Source organism: Hypomesus transpacificus, chromosome 13 (assembly GCF_021917145.1).
Source record: "Hypomesus transpacificus isolate Combined female chromosome 13, fHypTra1, whole genome shotgun sequence".
In the NCBI taxonomy this organism is placed as follows: Eukaryota; Metazoa; Chordata; class Actinopteri; order Osmeriformes; family Osmeridae; genus Hypomesus; species Hypomesus transpacificus.
The window spans coordinates 14,205,943-14,223,674 of record NC_061072.1 but is presented as its reverse complement, the minus strand read 5'-3'; the positions used below and the strand labels follow the sequence as shown (position 1 = coordinate 14,223,674).

The window sequence follows — 17,732 nt, the reverse complement described above, 5'->3', positions numbered from 1 at the left end:
AATAGATGCATTTGACATTCAGTCTTAATTAACAGTTTGAAAATCAGTTTATTAAAAAAGAAAATAAATCCAGTTACTGAAAACTGCCCAACACGGCAGCAGACTTCACAGGAAAACTGAAGCCAATAAACAGATCAGCATCCACCTCTAATCACGTCGTTTCGGAATCATGACAATGAGTGCATGATACCTAGTAGTCTATGATCAACAATGTTTAAAGAATATAATTAATTACAATTTCATTCGCCTTTAAAACCCTGGTGTTCCTGTGGAATATATCCCTTGTGCTGGAATACCTGTTTACACATCGGGTGATTTGTCTGATCTTCTGGATAAAAAACAATATTGACAGTTTTAAGGGAAAAACTTGAAATACATTCAATGTGAATTCAAGGCAATCCAGTATAAAGCTCCATCTTGGTTTGGAAAATGTTGGTTTGATTTAAACTCAGATTCTCATTCATCTTCAAAGTAAAAACACAAATCTCACACCTGAGACATGTAAGGCTATATTTTGGTTATATAACTTTTTGTGTCTTAATAGTAGTACATAGTTTGCTGTAGTGTACACCACAACTTGTTTGGTTGAAACCCTCTATCTAAAAAAAAAAAAAAATAGTCCCCTTAACCCTGTACAGGTTGTAGAGTGTTATATATAACACTTTGATTAAATTTTAGCACATTTTGGCACGACAGACTAAGATGCATGGTGGTATAAGTGCTTGTGCACAACAGTCTTCAATACTGGTCAAGCAACCATGAATATGAGATACAGTCTGAATCAAGGAAACCAATATAACGTATTCAGACTGGGTTCAGCCTAGTGCTGCTGCCCCTCACATCCCGGGTCACAGTTCAGAGTTGTGACTGGGTGGGTGGTGGTGGGGCTCGGTGTGTCGGGGTGGGGTCACGCCACACTCCCGGTGGAAGTCGCAGCCCTGCAGCAGGGCTCCATAGCGCTCCCTGACCTCCCGGTACAACGGGGCCGGTTCCTTCATCCCGGGGAAGGTCACGGGCCTCTCGTTGAGCAGGACCTGCAGGCGCGGGCCCTCGCCACACTCGTACAGCACCAACAGCAGGTTGGCGGCGTAGGGGACGATACGGCTGGTGCGGAAAGCGCGCTCGCTCTGGGACAGAAAGTTGGCGGCCGTGAGGGGGGTCACGTCTCGGAAGAAGCCCAGGAGGGAGAGCAGGGGGAGGAGGGTCTCGCCGTGGCCCACCTGGACAGTGACCGCCTCCGACACCTGGCCCAACCTGGAGGAGAGGGGGGTAAAACAGACAAGGAGACAGTTGACTATGTGATGGAAAGGCAGCTGTAACCCAATCCCACAGGGAGGGGACCCTCAGGCTTTAACAAACACAGTCACAGCAGTCCGGCTCCACCATAACAATCAACATTTCAGTTAGCAACATAGAACTGGGTTCTCACTGCATCTCCAGCACAGCCAGTCTACGCAAGTGGGCAATCAATAGTGAGCTCACTCCACAAATGCTAATAACACCCAATGGCACCATCAAACTGCTAGGTTTTCAGTAGCCCAGAGAAGTAGTGTTTGTTAGAGGCGGTCAGATCTGATAGGAAGCAGTAGGAAGCCACAAAATGACTCTTGCTGCAGCTGTCTCACCTGTGCTGATGTGTAATTAGGTCCAGGCGGTTGAACAGGTTGTGGAAGAGAGTGCAGCTGGATTTGCGGTTGATGTCGTGACCATAGCCTCTCTTCCAGTACTGCTTCAGGTCATTCTTGTACTCCAGCACCTGGAGCAGTCAGAGTATTAAGTTATACCGATAAATGACACCAGACCGGATTAGCATCGAGTGAAAAACAAAGACCTGGCTTGCACACAACTAAGGTTTTACATTGTGTGTGTGTGTGTGTTTAAATCCACTATAGGGGGATGGTAGAATAGGGTTGGGGTGAGAGTTCGGTGGTAGAAAGTGGGGGAGGTCAAGGGAGGGAGAGTGGAGGAAGACATGGGAGGGTGGGGGAGGATGATTAGCCTTTTTTTTCTTCTTTTTCTTTTTTGAAACCTACAACCCTGGGGTCAGAGGTGCTCTGTGGCATGCTGCCTTCCTCTCACTCATCCTACCAAGGCATCTTCTTCATCGAAGAGCTGACACCAGGGGGAGTGGAGGGACTTGATGGCGAACTCATAGGAGCAGAGGAAGAAGGCTGCCTCCACCATAGCTGGAGAAAGACAACCGGATACTGCAGTGAGTGGTTTACCCTATCTAGCAGTAATCAAACGCACAACACCTATGCTATGTCCGTGAAACACAGTGCGTCAGGAACCAGATTGCGTTTCACTGACGTCGCCCACTCAGGATACGTGAAGATACTGTCTTGTATTAGTGTTTCCCAGCAACCCCTTATAGAGAAGAACAGGAAGTGACGATCGATGTGGTTTCTGACCCGGGGTGACGAGGCTGTAGGGAGCTCGCAGGCGGTCGGCCATCTTCTTCTGTACCTTCTGCATGGCTGCGGAGGCCTTGAACAGCTTCACCTCCATCAGGGCGCTCGGGTTGTTCTCCACACCCTCCACAAACCTCTGACACTTGTCGAAAAAACGCATCAGCTCGTCGTCGATCTCGTGCAGTTGTCCAACATCTGCGTATACGACACATCACAAAACAGCTGTCGAGGGGGCGGCAGATGTACACTTTCTGATGTCCAGTGCACCGTATATGTCTCTCTACTTTGGTGGTAAGGTGGGGTCAGATTTGACATGGTTTCTGCTGAGTGAGTTCTGCCTTTATTCCCCTCTGTACCAACCATGTAACACCTGGGTTTAGTGTGGAAGACTGTCTGACTTGAAGTGTCAGTTTCACAACACGCAGTCAAATATAATTTGGCATTTAAGACTGGCCCAGATACAGGATGGTTTCTAGAGGAATAAAGATTTGCTCATGCCCCGGGACTCACCTTTCACCTTCCAGAGGTTGAGCAAACCGGCCTGGAATGCTTCAATGCTGTCAACACATCTGTGTTTGGAGCTGGTGGTGAACTTAATGCGTCCACTTCGTAGGTTTTCCTCCGACACCAGTGAGGGGAACATGGTTGCCAGCCTGATAGCTAGGTGTCTGTGGTCGTCTCTTCCCTTCTGCACCAGTTTGCCGTCCATGTCCTCCGTGTACCACATCTTCCATTCAGTTTGGATATGTTCCAGCCACTTCTCGGTGCTTGATGCTTCGTTTACCACGAGGTCGTACAGTCGGTGTATCTTCTTGATGTTTTTGGTAGTTGGATACCGCGTCCCATGCCGAATAATAGCTGTCAGATGTATCGCACTGCAATCGGAGGAAGGTGGTCTCGATTTATTAACGGCCAGGATGTTGTCTCTGAGATATGGGTTAACGTCCTCATACCTGCCTTTTGTCCCGAAGTAGTTAGCTATTAGTGGTATGTTTAAATCAACATTGGCTTTAGCAATAGAACAGTAAGATAGGCGAGTCAACACAAGACTGAAAGTGGTCAAAATCAAACTTTGTTTGAAAATCAAACTTTGTTTGGAAAATACAGGAGTCATTTCGTCAGTATACTTGAGGTAGAACGTCTGAACTATCTAGCTTGGTACAAAAAAGTGCTAAATTTGGCATAGCTCGCTGGCTACAGCAACATGATCTTTGGCTAAGCCATCCACCACTGCAGCGGTTTGTTTTGTCTATTGTTGTTCCGTGTTGTGTGCACTTTGAACTCAGCTCCGGTTAGTTGGCCAACCATAATGTATCCAAGCGTTTGTAAAGCAACATAACATTGGCTGTCATACATACATGTATTCAATAATACAACACTGTTGTAGTAAAAAAAAATCAATCATCATCAACGCAGGTCATTATTCATGTAAACGTTTCTATTGCTGTCATTAAATATAATGATCAACTTTCATGAAATCGTTTTCATAATGGTTCGAGCACCATGTTTGCTTTCTAAACGCCAGAGGGCGACTAAACAGCATGTATCATTTTCAAAGTAAATCACATATTTCACTAATCCGCTTTTGCACGAGGCACAGATTTTCTTGCACACATATTTCTCTACTGATACTTTGCAGGTTTAGCCATGGTCACTCACTAACATACAAGCCTGTGTTGTACACCTTTAAAACGCCAATGAGAAAATGCTACAGGCATTTCATGTAGCTCGGTTACAGTTGCATATTGATTTAACAGCAAATCCAGTTGACTGTCCTCGGAGGCAAGGATTGTCCAACGTAGCGCGCTTTCTGCATCTTGATTGACAGGGTACCACAGCCGTTTCCAGCACACCTGATGCACACCGGTAAAGGTGAGAAGCAGAACTGAAGTAAAAACGTTTTGACATGATTCAGCTAGCTAGCTGTGTCATGTTAGGAAGGACCTAATTCGTCAATTTAGCTGGCTAGCTAGCAAACTTAGCTGTCGCTTTCTCTGAATAGCTGTTCATTACGTTGGTGGTTTTAACCAGCTGTCACATTATCTCTGTTTGCCATTTCAGTGTTATATGCATATCCCATAACAAGCTTCGTTGAGATATGTACATCTAAAATGTGCCTAGAATTTGAGTAGCTTCACCATGAGCCCCTCCTCTTAATATGTAAAATAGGTGAACATTGATTCTGGAAATTGTGCCAATGCTGTCAAATACTTTATATATATGTGTGTATCAGTGTGTGGTTAGATGTTGTTGGTGGAGGAGATAAGACTATAAGTTGTCTTCTGGCAAGAAAAACGTTTAATCATTCTAATGAGTAAGTAAGTGTTGAATGTACTAGCCAAAGTAGCCATCCCCCTGTCTTGAAACTGAAATTGTGCCAAACTGTACCCAACCCGCCTCACATCTCCACTCCATGACCCAGAGAGCAGATGTTGTCTTCACTGTGTGTGGTCTACTTAATCCCGCTGCTCTGTTCTGTGTTGTTGCCGTTCATTTAAAGCATGACGGAAGTCTTTGGCTGTAGTGTGTGGAAAATGTGAGACAGTTGTGCCCGTATGTAGAATTAAGCTGTCCTTAGAGGAATACGAAGAGCAGAGGGTGTGTGTGTGATCCTGATGCAGACCTAGATTAGCTAGCTAAGTAGGCTATGCTGTTAGACAAGAAAACAACCTCAGCCAGCAGGAGAATATTTACTCAGATTTCATTCTACTTTCTATGGTAGTGTCATGGTTGCTTGTGAAGACATTGTTCCCAGTCAGTCAACCTATCTAATGTATTTGCGGTTGTCTGTGTCAACATGAAGTGTTACAGTCTCTGCCACTGACCACATGACAACTGATGACATAGCAATTAATCTCTTTAGATAGGCCACCAATCAGCAGTCACGCTCCATGCTATAGATTCTGTACTTTTAATGCTGTGTGATCAATATGTAAATTGATTGTTGCCAGGTCTCATCCAGCAAGCAATTCTGCACCTTGAAGCAATGTCAGCTATAACAACCAGAGAAGTGTGGGCCAACAAAAAAGGACTGCATGCTGTATATTTCCACCAGAGTATGTAAAGTTCTACTACATCAACTTAAGATGACATATTCTCATTTGGTGGGGGAAGTTCAGCTATTTCACAAAACTTTGTTTTGTAGCTATGGAAAGGATTACTTAAGTCTCTGAGTCAACATTTCTCCAAAGTCAGGCCTATGAATCATGCTGGGCCTGGCTGTATCTTTCAGTTGGCCCACAAACACATAGTCCTAGACTGTGTTTGGCCAAACGGATTGTCAGTCGACCTGTATACGCCAGCTAGCCATTCAATTTCCCCCTCCGGAGACTGTGTGTCACCATAACCTGGCTGCCCCCTAAAAGATGAACATTCCGTGAGAGGAATGTGACGAGGTAGCCTCCTCCCTGTTCCCACGATGACCTCAGCCAGAACGCTGCCTCAGGTGGAGCAGCGCGGCCGAGGGGAGCGATGTCGTCTGGGGGGGGAACATGGGCGGTTTGTTGCTGGTCCAGCAGAAATGCCTACGCGGTGATTATGTTGAAGTGCCTGGCCCCTGGGCAGCTGTCCAGTGGCTGTCGGGTGAAGCCACGCATTGGCCCTTGACTGTGTGGGGAGAGGCCACAGCAGAGACGGGAGGAGAACCTGGCGGAGAGCCAACCTTTTTCTTTTTATCTCCCACCATACTTCACTTCCAACCCCAACGATAGGACGTTACTGTACGCCACCGGTCGATGCCAAGACTTTCAAAAACCACACGCTGTGATAACAACTCGCTATTCTTCTCTTTAAAGCTTCTCTGTGAGAGGCGCTGCGAGACGGATTCTATCCATCGTCGGGCTCGCACATTAAAGCCGACGGAGGAGAACCGCCGAAGATGCTTTCGAGGCAGCTCGCCAGGGGCTTTTAATACGACGAGGAGCTGAGTTTTCATAAAGCGAGTCATCAGGTGAGTTGTCAGAGCGTTGCCCCCCCCCCCCCCCAGCCAGTAGACTGGAGTCCGCGGAAGCTGGCGTTAAATGGAAAAGAGCTGCTTCGACACACGCAAACGCACGCGCGGCAGGGGGAAGCTCTTATCACTGTCGTCGCTAGCTTGAGGAGGAAATGACTTCTCCTCGGCCAATGTGACGGCCCTGCCTAAACTCCCCTGACGGCTCTCTTCCTTTACACAGTGGTGGAAGGCCTAAAGATGACCGTGAGTTGACCAGTAGAGGACCGCAGGTAGAACACATCGGAAAGGCGTTGACTTAGGAGCGGCTCTGAGGGGGAACCAGGGATGTGCATCTGTTTCCTCGGAGAGGTTGTGGAGGGATCAAGTTCACTGGATGACCACGGTGTTTGGCCTTGCAGTCTTATCAAGCTCTCATGGACATAGGGAGCCCAGGCTGAACACAGAAAAAAAGCAGGAGCACAGCTCCAGGGACCGATGGGAGAGAGGAAGGAGGTGATTGGGCCAAACAGGTGCCCAATGGAACGGTGGAAAGGCTAATTTCATTTACAATAGAAGTGTAGGAGTTAAGTGTTGTTTACGTTTGCGACCACGGAGTTGAGTGTCTGGTCCTCTATCCATACAAGTCACTTGTTGTCATTGCATGCTTTTATATGGGACATACAAATTAGGTGAAGGCCATTCAGGGTATGGCCTACAGGTGAAATTCAATACAGGCGGGAGACCAGTATTCTGTGCCTCCAGGCGTCTTTTGTCAACACCATAAAGTCATGTCCCCCTGCCTCCCACCCCCTGTCTGGTCCTCTATCCATACAAGTCACTTGTTGAAATAGCATGTTTTTATATGGGACATACAAATGAGTTGAAGGCCATTCAGGGTATGGCCTACAGGTGAAATTATATACACTTTTGTCAACACCATATGGTCTCGCTCAACCTCCATGAAAGAGACCCTCGTTTGAATACAGTCTTTCCCTTGGGGGTGGGGGGGGGGGGGTGGTAGGCAGGGGGACATGACTTAATGTCTTTAAGCTATTTAACATGCTAATGCATACAGATTATAAACCAACATTTAAAGGGGCATGAGTCCCTATTGAAATAAAAGTGACCATGGTTCTCAGGAGGCTTGTATGACTATGTAGAATCACTCTTTCCTTTGAACCTGTCTTCAGGTTGAGGCCTTGTCCCCGTTCACCATTCCCTTTTCTCCATTGCTGAACCCTGGCGCTTGGTAGCGCACTCTCCGTGTCCACACAGACAGGAGATGTATATGTAAACTCGAACCCAACAGCACATGACAGTGAGTCAGCCAGCAAGGCAGGAAGGTTCTCTCTGGTAGAGAGTTAATCGTAAAACGTTTGTGGTTAGGGATTGCAGAGGGGAGGCCAAGGCACGTAACCAGGCAACTCTGTCACGGCACTACTCTGCTTTCTCTGATAGCAGAGTGTGTGTGTGTGTGTGCGTGTGTGTGTGTATGCGTGCCCATGTGTCTGTCAGGTCATAGTCCTTCAGTTCCTGAACAGGTTGATATTTGGAGATTTGTATCCACTAATTAAAAGCAACCACTCTTCCTTGCTGAGTAAGTTAAAAGTCGGATTACTTTATTTGACTTCTTTCTATATATTAAATATGTACAATATTTTTTAAAGAGGCTGTGAAACCACATATAACCCTTGATAATAGGCAGCTGTACGTGGGGGGCGGGGGCAAGCTTGAATTCTTCGAAACGACTAAACCTATTTGAAATACCAGGTTTTTCCAGAGCGTCGGAGGTCTGACAATGATTGGCTAAGCTGTCAGGAGATGCTGAAGAGATCCTCTTGTGAGTCACAGGATGGGAGGGGCTGGTGGAGGATGGGAGGGGCTGTATGAGGAGTGAGGCACACACTGTGACTGGCCAAAGAGAGAACCGGCCTGAATGGGAAAGTGTTTGAACACGTTCTGGGACTGAGGAGAAAGGAGCACCTCTTAGTGTGTCTACTGTTCCAGCTTACAGAGGGTGTAGAGAATAGAGACAAAAGCCACAACGTTGGGTAGGTGTGTGTGTGTGTGTGTGCAGGTGTAAAGATTTTATGACCACACTGTTGTATATTCTTTTTATAAGCTCTTACCATCTCTCGAACCATCATATTTCATGAGCTTGTGTCGCAATGTTTCTCTTTAGCAATTGGATGTTTTCGTTATGGTACTGACAGCAGTTTAACATAGAGAGTCAGTTTCATTTTATACAACTTTTGAAGCAGGCAGTGTGAAAGAGAAGTGTTGCCGTGTTCGCAGTGAGAGGAATGCTCTGTGTGGGGATGGTGTTGTCCCGGGCAGCATGGGAAAACTGTCCAATCACGTCTCAAATAATCCTCTCAAGTGTCAATAGACGTGATGGTTTTAGCGGGTGGATTAACAGTGTGCTGATCGTCAGCCTTCACTGATCCAATCGACTCCTCTCTTAACTCTTGCTTTTCTAACTGAGGTGGGTCACCTGCTGTATCTGAGGTACTGTATTTGTGGCTGTAATGTTGTGGTGTTGTAGGTGGTAATGTATTTGAGTCATTGTAGATGGTAAAGTTAAGGTATTGTAGGTGGTAAAGTTGGGTGGTTTTTATAATGACAGTCTTGGTGACCGTCGAGAACCCTAATGCCAGGCTAGAGATAGCCTTTAGTGGAGATTTCAGACCAGGTTTAGAAAGGGATGACGATCCCTAGTTCAAGTGTTGTGTTGCCACTAAATGTGTTTTGGCATTGGCAGTAAAACGGAGCTGTTACCAAGGACAGCTGACTTGCTTTCTAACAACCACAACGCCTCAATCAGATACTAACGTCAGAATACTCTCTAGAACACACACCACCCTCAGGCTCCAAACTCATGCACTGAGTTTTCAATAGCTAACTTGTGTATAGTGTCACTGTAGAGAGGCTTGCAAGGATTAGTGGTTTATTCACGAGATCTTTAATGTTTCTAATAATCTAGCGAAGGATTGTTTACATTTTAGATCCCCGTTCAACCCCCCCACCAGTTGTGTAAGAACAGAACACATTTGCAGTGTTCATTTAGATGAGGTGACACCACAGAATTCAGATATGACTCGTTTCCTGTGTTACAACATTTTCCACGGGGGTGACCAGTTATCCGTTACTTGTTTTATAGGGTGTTCCTGCACGAATTAGAAAAAAAACTAAGAGAATGGAACCTAACAGCCAGATGGTTGCATCGCCTTTAGCACATCTAGCTATCATTAGTGTTTCATGCATTTTTAAATATGTTGATGAGTGAAAATGTACATCTTCGGATATAAATAATGCATGCATTCCTCCATACACAACTACATCTAAAAAATATGAGCCAAGGTAACCCGATCAGTCCCGTCTCGCCCTGTGTAACGGCGATCGAGTTAGTGAACATGCAAGTTGAGTGTCTGAATTGAATATGAACCTCCAGTTGAGACAGAGCAGAGCGCCACTTTGCTGTTGGTGAGAGACCTCGCCAATGTATACCAGATGAGGCCCAAAGTTTACCCCTCCTCCGTCAAAGAAACATTTGTAAACAGAGTCGCCCCACCCCTGTAGCAGTCTCCCCGAGTTCCTCGCATGCCTTGCGGGGAAGTTTCTCATTACCGCGCTCCATACTAGTTGGCTATTCGGAGAATTGCGCGAGTCTAACTGGAACTGGATCGTTTTCCTTTGGAAACTGAAATAAACTAGGTAGATAACTTGACATCGGCTGTTCCGTTGCTGCTTGCGACACAAAACGCTTTAGGCTACTACACTTCGCATGCTTTAACTTTCTTAACATTTGTGATAGTGGAAATTGGATTGTGGAAACCCGATACAGTATTGGCTCAAGGGTGTGGGTGATAAACCTGATCCAAGTCTTATTTAAGTGTATCCATATCAGTGTCACCGTTGGCTAGATGTAGCATACTGTCTCCATATGTTCTACCTGAAAGCATTCTCTCGTGGAACTTCCGATGATAGTTGAGACTTTGTCTTTCTAAATAGAAGTCGCATGTCCTCCTGAAAAGAGGCGCGTGTCGTGTGGAGAATTTGGTTGTGCCATTTGGTTTGTGTGAAACTCGTGAAAAACTTTAATTTGATCGGATTCTGTTGCGCACTGATACACATGATTTGTTTCACCATCATTTTCTCTTCCTTTTTTCCAAAGCAGGGGGCAGGGGGCTGATTAGCCAAAACAAGGTTATTCTAATAGCCACGAACACTTGATGAATTCTTATTCACTTTTAACAATGTTATTTTTCCTTTCCTGTCACAGAAAAAAGGCCTTCTTGCATCACTCAGATGAAATACCAACTGCAGCTTGCAACAAATAATCTCCTGTCAAACTCTCTACTGTGATTGGCCGGAGTGGAGCCTCCAGGTGTTGGCAGCCAATGAAATCTCTCTGTGATGAGCGTGACCTGAACAGGACTGTGGATTGGTCCAACCGAGTCATTGACACCCCTAGACCCTCCCCCTCCTCTTCCCCCTGACATGAAGGCCGTGGCTCACTGGTCGAGCGAGGAGGTGGTCCAATGGCTGAGCGACGAGGGCATGCAGGAGTACACAGACGCACTGCGCCTCCTGGATGGGCGGGGCTTGCTCCAGCTGTCTCGCGCCAACTTCCTGTCCCCGCCCCTCTCCCTGGTGACGTCAGACGGAGGGAAGCAGCTCATGGACAGGGTGGAGACCCTCCGCATCGAGCACCACATCCAGTCGCACAAGAACGGCCACGCCAACGGCCACGCCCGCCCACACGCGCCCCTCGCCCCGCCCCCGGGCGCCGCCGGGCAGGCTGGCCCCGACGACGGCAAGCCGCAGAGGAACGGCGCCGTCAACGGCTTCCACAAGGGCCGCGTCCTCATCCAGATCCCGGCGGCGGGGGCGGGCGAGGCCCTGCGCTCGCCGCTGCCCAGCGAGTGGGGAAAGACGGGCGTGGCGCTGGTGTACGCCATGATCTGCTTCGTGTCCACCACGGTGATGATCTCGGTGGTCCACGAGCGCGTGCCCCCCAAGGAGGACACCCCGCCCCTGCCTGACAAGTTCTTCGACCTGTTTGGCCGCGTGGAGTGGGCCTTCACCATCTGCGAGGTCAACGGCATGCTGCTGGTGGGCCTGTGGCTGCTGCAGCTGCTCCTGCTCAAGTACAGGTAGGACCCCCCCCCCCCCCCCCCCCCCCCCCCCTGCTGGACACAGCCAGGGACCTGAGCTCCACACTGGGAGCCAGAACCTTGCTGCTACGCAACCAGGCCGGCGAGTACATTTAGTCATTTAGCATTTAGTCATTTAGCAGACACTCTTATCCAGAGCGACTTACAGTAAATACAGGGACATTCCCCCCAAGGCAAGTAGGGTGAAGTGCCTTGCCCAAGGACACAACGTCATTTGGCACGGCGGGAAATCGATCCGGCAACCTTCGGATTACTAGTAGGGACACAGGAGTACGTCCAAGAGTATAGAGGCCTATGCAGGGTATAGTTTTACAGTGAAATACAGAAGATGGTACAGAGTTTAGTATGTTTCGATGGACGCGCAATATTCTTTATGATAACCACCTCCTATCCCCCACCAGTGTCAGTTTGTGTATATCTGTGTGTGTGTCTGTGTCTCTACCTGTCTGTGTATCTGTGTGTGTGTTTGTGTATATCTGTGTTTGTTTGTGTATATCTGTGTGTTAGTGTATACAGTATCTGTGTTTGTTTGTGTATATCCAGTGTTTCCCACAGATTAGAAAGCTATATGTGGCGGGGGGGGGGGGGGGGGGGGGGGGGGTGTTGTTTCATGTCAGACCGGGGGGGGGGGGTCGAAATAATTCACAAAATCAATCAACAACAACAAACAAATAATTTCTGCATATGCAGGTAGCGACGCTGCATACAGGGTGCTAAATAACTATTTAACTGGTCGGCTCCATGACGCCGGGTAAGTAGCTAGCTCTTGAAACTTCTCACCAAAACAACGAAGGGGAACCTTCGATTAAGACATGTCCGTCGGTACCTAGCGAAAAGTAGCCTCAACTTTCCTAGACCTTTAGCTACGGCACTAATGCTGAAGGCTCGCTGATGTAGCTGTCGGTCTCACTAGAACGGCGTATGCATCGTTGCTAACGTGTGCTGACGTAGTGACTGTGTGTGTATGTGAGAAAGACGCGTGCGTGAAAGAGACGGAGGGAGAGCAGGGAAAGGAAATGCAGCTGAACGAATACGCTGCGTGTTTTTACCTAAATGGCGAAAAAAAAAATGTTTACGAAACGCAATGTGTGGCGGCCGGTGTTGATTCTGTGGCGCACCGCCACAAATTAGTCTATGTGTGGGAAACACTGATATCTGTGTGTTTGTGTGTACAGTTTGTGTGTGTGCCTGTGTGTGTGTGTGTGTGTATATATCCGTCTGGGTGCGTCATGTGGTCTTGGATATGCAGTTGACCCCTGACCTCTGCTGACCTGGCGGTCTCTGGTCCTCAGGTCCATCGTAGGCCGCAGGTTCTTCTTCATCGTGGGCACCCTCTACCTCTACAGGTGTGTCACCATGTACATCACCACCCTGCCTGTGCCTGGCATGCACTTCAAGTGCTCCCCCAAGGTGAGAGACACACACACAGAAACATATACTGTCATTCACATGGTCATACAAACACGCACAGAAACATATACTGACATTCACATGGTCAGACAAACACACACAGAAACATATACTGACATTCACATGGTCAGACAGACACATACAGAAATAGATACTAACGTTCACTGCAAAACGTTCCCCCACATACACACAGAGAAACGCCACCCACACACACACACACACACACAAGGCTTTGCTTCTCAATGTACTACACAGCGTTCTTGTGAACGTGTAGGGTGTGTTTGAACGCTCGAATGAGTGAAGGTGATGATAGAGAGGAAGAGAAAGAAGGGGAAGGACATTGACGAAGAGAAGGGGAGAGAGAGGGAGAAGAGAGGGAGAGAGGGAGAGAGGGGGGAGAGGGGGGAGAGAGGGGGAGAGGGGGAGAGAGGGGGAGAGAGAGGGAGAAGAGGGTGTCTAGTTGCAGTTTGTGACCCCCTGGTCGTAGTTTTCCATTCCAGTCGCTCAGCTGCAGGGATCTGTGGGAGTCACAGCTCCAGCAGACAAATCATCCACTAGGGACAACATCCACTAGGGACATCATCCACTAGGGACATCATCCACCAGGGGCATCATCCACTAGGGGCATCATCCACTAGGGACATCATCCACTAGGGGCATCATCCACTAGGGGCATCATCCACCAGGGGCATCATCCACTAGGGGCATCATCCACTAGGGGCATCATCCACTAGGGACATCATCCACTAGGGACATCATCCACTAGGGGCATCATCCACTAGGGGCATCATCCACTGGCCATGTTCTCACAGTTCCAACTGGGAAGGACATCATCCACTAGTGTCATTATTCAAAGCCAGTGTTTGTCACACTCCTGTCTCCACAGGCAGAACCTCTATGACACATGGTGGAAGCGTTAGGATGAGTGTGTTTGTACTGCATGTGATGCTCTTAACATGTGCTCACTGCGTCACTGTGGACGTTCCAGGGCTGTGTGTGTGTGACTGCTGGGTGGTTCGAGAGGTGTGTGTGTGACTGCTAGGTGGTTCGAGAGGTGTGTGTGTGTGTGTGACTGCTGGGTGGTTCGAAAGGTGTGCGTGTGTGTGACTGCTAGGTGTTTCGAGTGGTGTGCGTGTGTATATGTGTGTGGGTGGAGCGTTCCAGGAGTGTGTGTGTGTGTGTGTGTGCATGTATGACCACCAGCGTGGCCCAGGTCAGGATATCCTCCTGTTCCTCCACAGGAAAGCTCCAGTTATCAGTCAGCCTGTAGCTCTGCTGCAGCTCCCCTCTCCAGCAGCAGCAGCCTCCTCCTTCCTGTGGCAGACAGATCTATTCTGCTGCTCTGGCCGGGGGCTGCGTTAGGGGCGGTGTTCCTGTTTGCTCCTACTGGGTGAACCATCCTACTCAACATCTGCTCCGCTTCATGACAGATCCAGCTGAATTATTGAATTGACCATGTGACCTTTGTGTGCGTGCGTGTGTGTGTGGGTGTAGCTGTTTGGAGATAGGCTGTCCCAGATGCGGAGGGTGATGCAGATGATAGCGGGAGGAGGTCTGACCATCACAGGGTCTCACCACATGTGTGGAGACTATCTCTACAGCGGACACACCGTCATGCTCACTCTCACCTACCTCTTCATCCGGGAGTGTGAGTAAAGCGTGCACGCGCACACACACACACAGGACCCTTTTTCCTCACAGAGTTTAAAAGACACGAGCACACACACCCACCTCTTCATGAGTTCTTGCGACACCACGACACACACTTAACCGCTACCACCAAGTCTTCCCCTGGGTCCACGCGGAAGCCGTCTCGGCTTAGCGTTGGAGCTCTAGCGACACCCTGTGGTCGACCGAGTCCACTGCACCTCCAGTTAACGGTGCTCTCTCTCTCTCTCTCTCTCCTCCCCTCCTCCTCCTCTCCCAGACTCTCCCAAGAGGTTCTGGTGGTACCACTGGATCTGCTGGGCCCTGTGTGCTGTGGGCCTGTTCTGCATCCTGCTGGCCCACGACCATTATTCCATAGACGTGGTGGTGGCCTACTACATCACCACCCGTCTCTTCTGGTGGTACCACACCATGGCCAACCAGCAGGTAGGACCTCCAGCGGCTCAGACGGAAGCCCGGGATTTTTTTCCCCTCGTATCAGACGAAAGAAAAGGGATATGCGAGGGTGTTGATGTTGTGGCCTGGGTTAGGAGCGCTGTCAGAGCTGCGAAGGGGAAACTTTGTACTTTATGTCGGAACCCCAATCTCGTCTATAAAAAAGGATCCAGCGCGTCGTAGAGTTTTGCCCCGGCAATTGTCGGTCGGGCGCCCCCCCCCCCCGCATATTCAACGTGGCTGGTGTTCGAAAGTTCCGGAAGGTTGCGGGTGTTTGACCAATGCGGCGCGGCGTGTTCTGTGTTGTCCTCCCAGGTTCTGAAGGAGGCGTCGCAGAGCAACTTCCTGGCCAGGGTGTGGTGGTACCGCTTCTTCCTGTACCTGGAGCTCAACGTCCACTGCATCGTGCCGCGCAACTACCAGCTGCCGCTGTCGTGGCGACATGCCCACAGGAGCCAGGCCAAGTACAGCAGGCTGGAGACCGAGTGCCCGTGACGGACAGACAGACAGACAGACGGTGGAATGGATGGAGGGATGGATTCTGACATGTTGACAGAAGGAAGGGTGGAACGTGTTTCCTGAATGGCTGACAAACGAGGGCTGACCCAGTGAAAGGGGCTGGGGCCCCTGAGAACATCTCTCTCCCCCCCCCACCCCCCCCCCCCCCCCCCCCCCCCCCCTCCCCTAAAGTGCCACAAGAACATCCCCTTTCTACCTGTCCATCTCTGGATGGACCCTGCACTCTGGTCCGTCTCCCTTTAAGGTCCCCCTGAAACACAGCCCCTGGTGCCTGGCCAGCAAGGGCCCCTGGTGGCATCAACAGCTGCTGGACAAGTTCCCCCTGTGAATATTCCTCTCAGCCTGACTCTCTCTCCAGCCAAAGCTTCAAAGCATTTTGAGAGGATTTCAAATAGTATTTGATATAGGTGTGACCGCGCCAGAAAGATGTGCCCATGTGTGTGTGTGTGTTTGCCAAGTGAACGAGGCGGTGTTACTGTTGCCAAGATTAACAGCAGCAGGTTTAAGTGAGGGTGAATGAAAAAGGCGCCCGTTTTCTGGCTGTGGTCACATGACTCCCAAGTATCTTACGTCATCATAACGATTAGAAAATGCATTGTGCGTAAACAACAATGTCCTATGCCTTGTAGGTCCTTAACATTTTTGTAATCATTTTCACTGAACACTGCAGAGCATTTTCTAATCGAAAGCATATAACAAGTTTATTTTTTGAACTGTAAATGCTAAAAGATTTTTTACATTTGGGGTCAAAGGAGATCTGGACGGATGAAATGTTTCAGTGCCTTATTGTCCTGACTGCACAGCTATGATGTGTGTTCCAGAATATTCCGGTGTGTTCTGGAATGTTCCGTAATGTTCTGAAAATGTTCCTAGTTGCTTTCAGTCCTATATTTGTATGGATCTGTTTGAAAGCGTCTGTAGATTGGTACAACAGTATTGCGAGTTTGAAGGTAAACCGTCGATGGAATGTGATAGAATGATGCTAACACACCCGCTGCACATAGCACATTTAAACCAGTCTAACTCCATCTATGACCCTGTTTATGAATGTAACTAATAGCATTCTTCTGAAGTATTCTTTCCCAATCAGCTACGTTTCGCCATGACATTGTCTTGAATCATTTCATTTTGTGTCTCTTGTTTTATTTATTATATCGATGCTTTCTTACATGGTTCCCCTGTGAAGTTAAAAACCTGTATACTATCTTGCCTATGCCAAGAAACTGCATAGTATGAGCCTTGGACCAGTTCCAGACTGTGTCTGAGATGGAGTCCTGTCCCCACCGGGCCTTGTCCAGTATCACCCTGTAGGACCTTGGCATGACACCTGAACAGACCTGGGGACATGATAGGTGCAAACAGGAGAGACATCTCCCCTGTATTCTCCACTTATGAGCTGATTGGCATTTTGTAATTTCGCTAATATCGCCAACCTTATATGATGTAATATTCGTAAAAGTGTTTCTGTCAATAGGGGCCTAGCTAGGGGTTGTCCAGGGTCGTCATGTAGCCTATGGGAGATCATCTGAAGATACATTTGCTTCCTGGTTTGAGGACTGATCCAATCACCTCTCTCTCTATTGTATGCCTCAGACTTGTCCCCGGTTAAACCACCCGATAAAAGAAACGCTTGTTGTAACCTTGGAAGAAATTATACGATTGTTGAAAATAAATTATATTCTGCAAACATTTTACTCAAAATGTTTTATTTGTTTAATTATTACATGCTATTTATTTGTCTTAAATTAAGGTTCCCCCCCCAAAAATGTCAGTTACTTTTAGCTTGCTTACAACACCTACATAGGAATGATTACGGTTTGAAGATTTACTTTGACCAGGATGTACAGATATTGGTACAAAAGCTTACTTTTCATCAAACTGTCACCTATATATTCAAATTTTTTGAAGAACATGGGGTAAGGTCATATACATGTAGGTTAAATTCATGCATTAAAAACACTGAAAAACAAGTCTCTCAAAAATGATACAAGTCTAGGTGTTTCCAAACGTTTGACAGGCACCTATGCATGAATCAGCAGAATTACAGGATACTAGCATTTTTCCTTCCAGCTATTCTCTGCACCTCCATACAATATAATACAACCTTTGGAATAACAGATACACTGAAGTGATACCCATTAGTTATGTAAGGGAACCCTTGTACGGGATCGATAAACCGAT

At 48.0% G+C, this 17,732-nt stretch overlaps 2 protein-coding genes across 5 annotated transcripts; one reads left to right on the top strand and one right to left on the bottom strand.

The window, feature by feature from the left end:
- Positions 1-28: 28 nt before the first annotated feature.
- On the bottom strand, positions 29-3,668 carry minpp1b (multiple inositol-polyphosphate phosphatase 1b). The gene is made up of 5 exons (XM_047033069.1): positions 2,922-3,668; positions 2,412-2,606; positions 2,089-2,186; positions 1,626-1,756; positions 29-1,254 (listed from the first exon to the last, which is right to left on the bottom strand). Exons 1-5 carry the CDS (start codon positions 3,523-3,525, stop codon positions 849-851), a joined length of 1,434 nt encoding a protein of 477 aa, XP_046889025.1. The 5' UTR covers positions 3,526-3,668; the 3' UTR covers positions 29-848.
- A 315-nt stretch (positions 3,669-3,983) lies between these two features.
- On the top strand, positions 3,984-17,238 carry sgms1b (sphingomyelin synthase 1b). Of its 4 annotated transcripts, none has more exons than XM_047033077.1 (6): positions 3,984-4,283; positions 10,625-11,498; positions 12,812-12,929; positions 14,424-14,577; positions 14,857-15,023; positions 15,348-17,238. In XM_047033077.1, exons 2-6 carry the CDS (start codon positions 10,843-10,845, stop codon positions 15,525-15,527), a joined length of 1,275 nt encoding a protein of 424 aa, XP_046889033.1. In that variant the 5' UTR covers positions 3,984-4,283; positions 10,625-10,842; the 3' UTR covers positions 15,528-17,238. The 4 variants fall into 4 exon arrangements, with proteins under 4 accessions (XP_046889033.1, XP_046889031.1, XP_046889034.1 ...); XM_047033075.1 differs by lacking the exon at positions 3,984-4,283 and adding an exon at positions 8,218-8,393; XM_047033078.1 differs by lacking the exon at positions 3,984-4,283 and adding an exon at positions 8,411-8,827.
- The last annotated feature ends 494 nt before the right edge of the window (positions 17,239-17,732 follow it).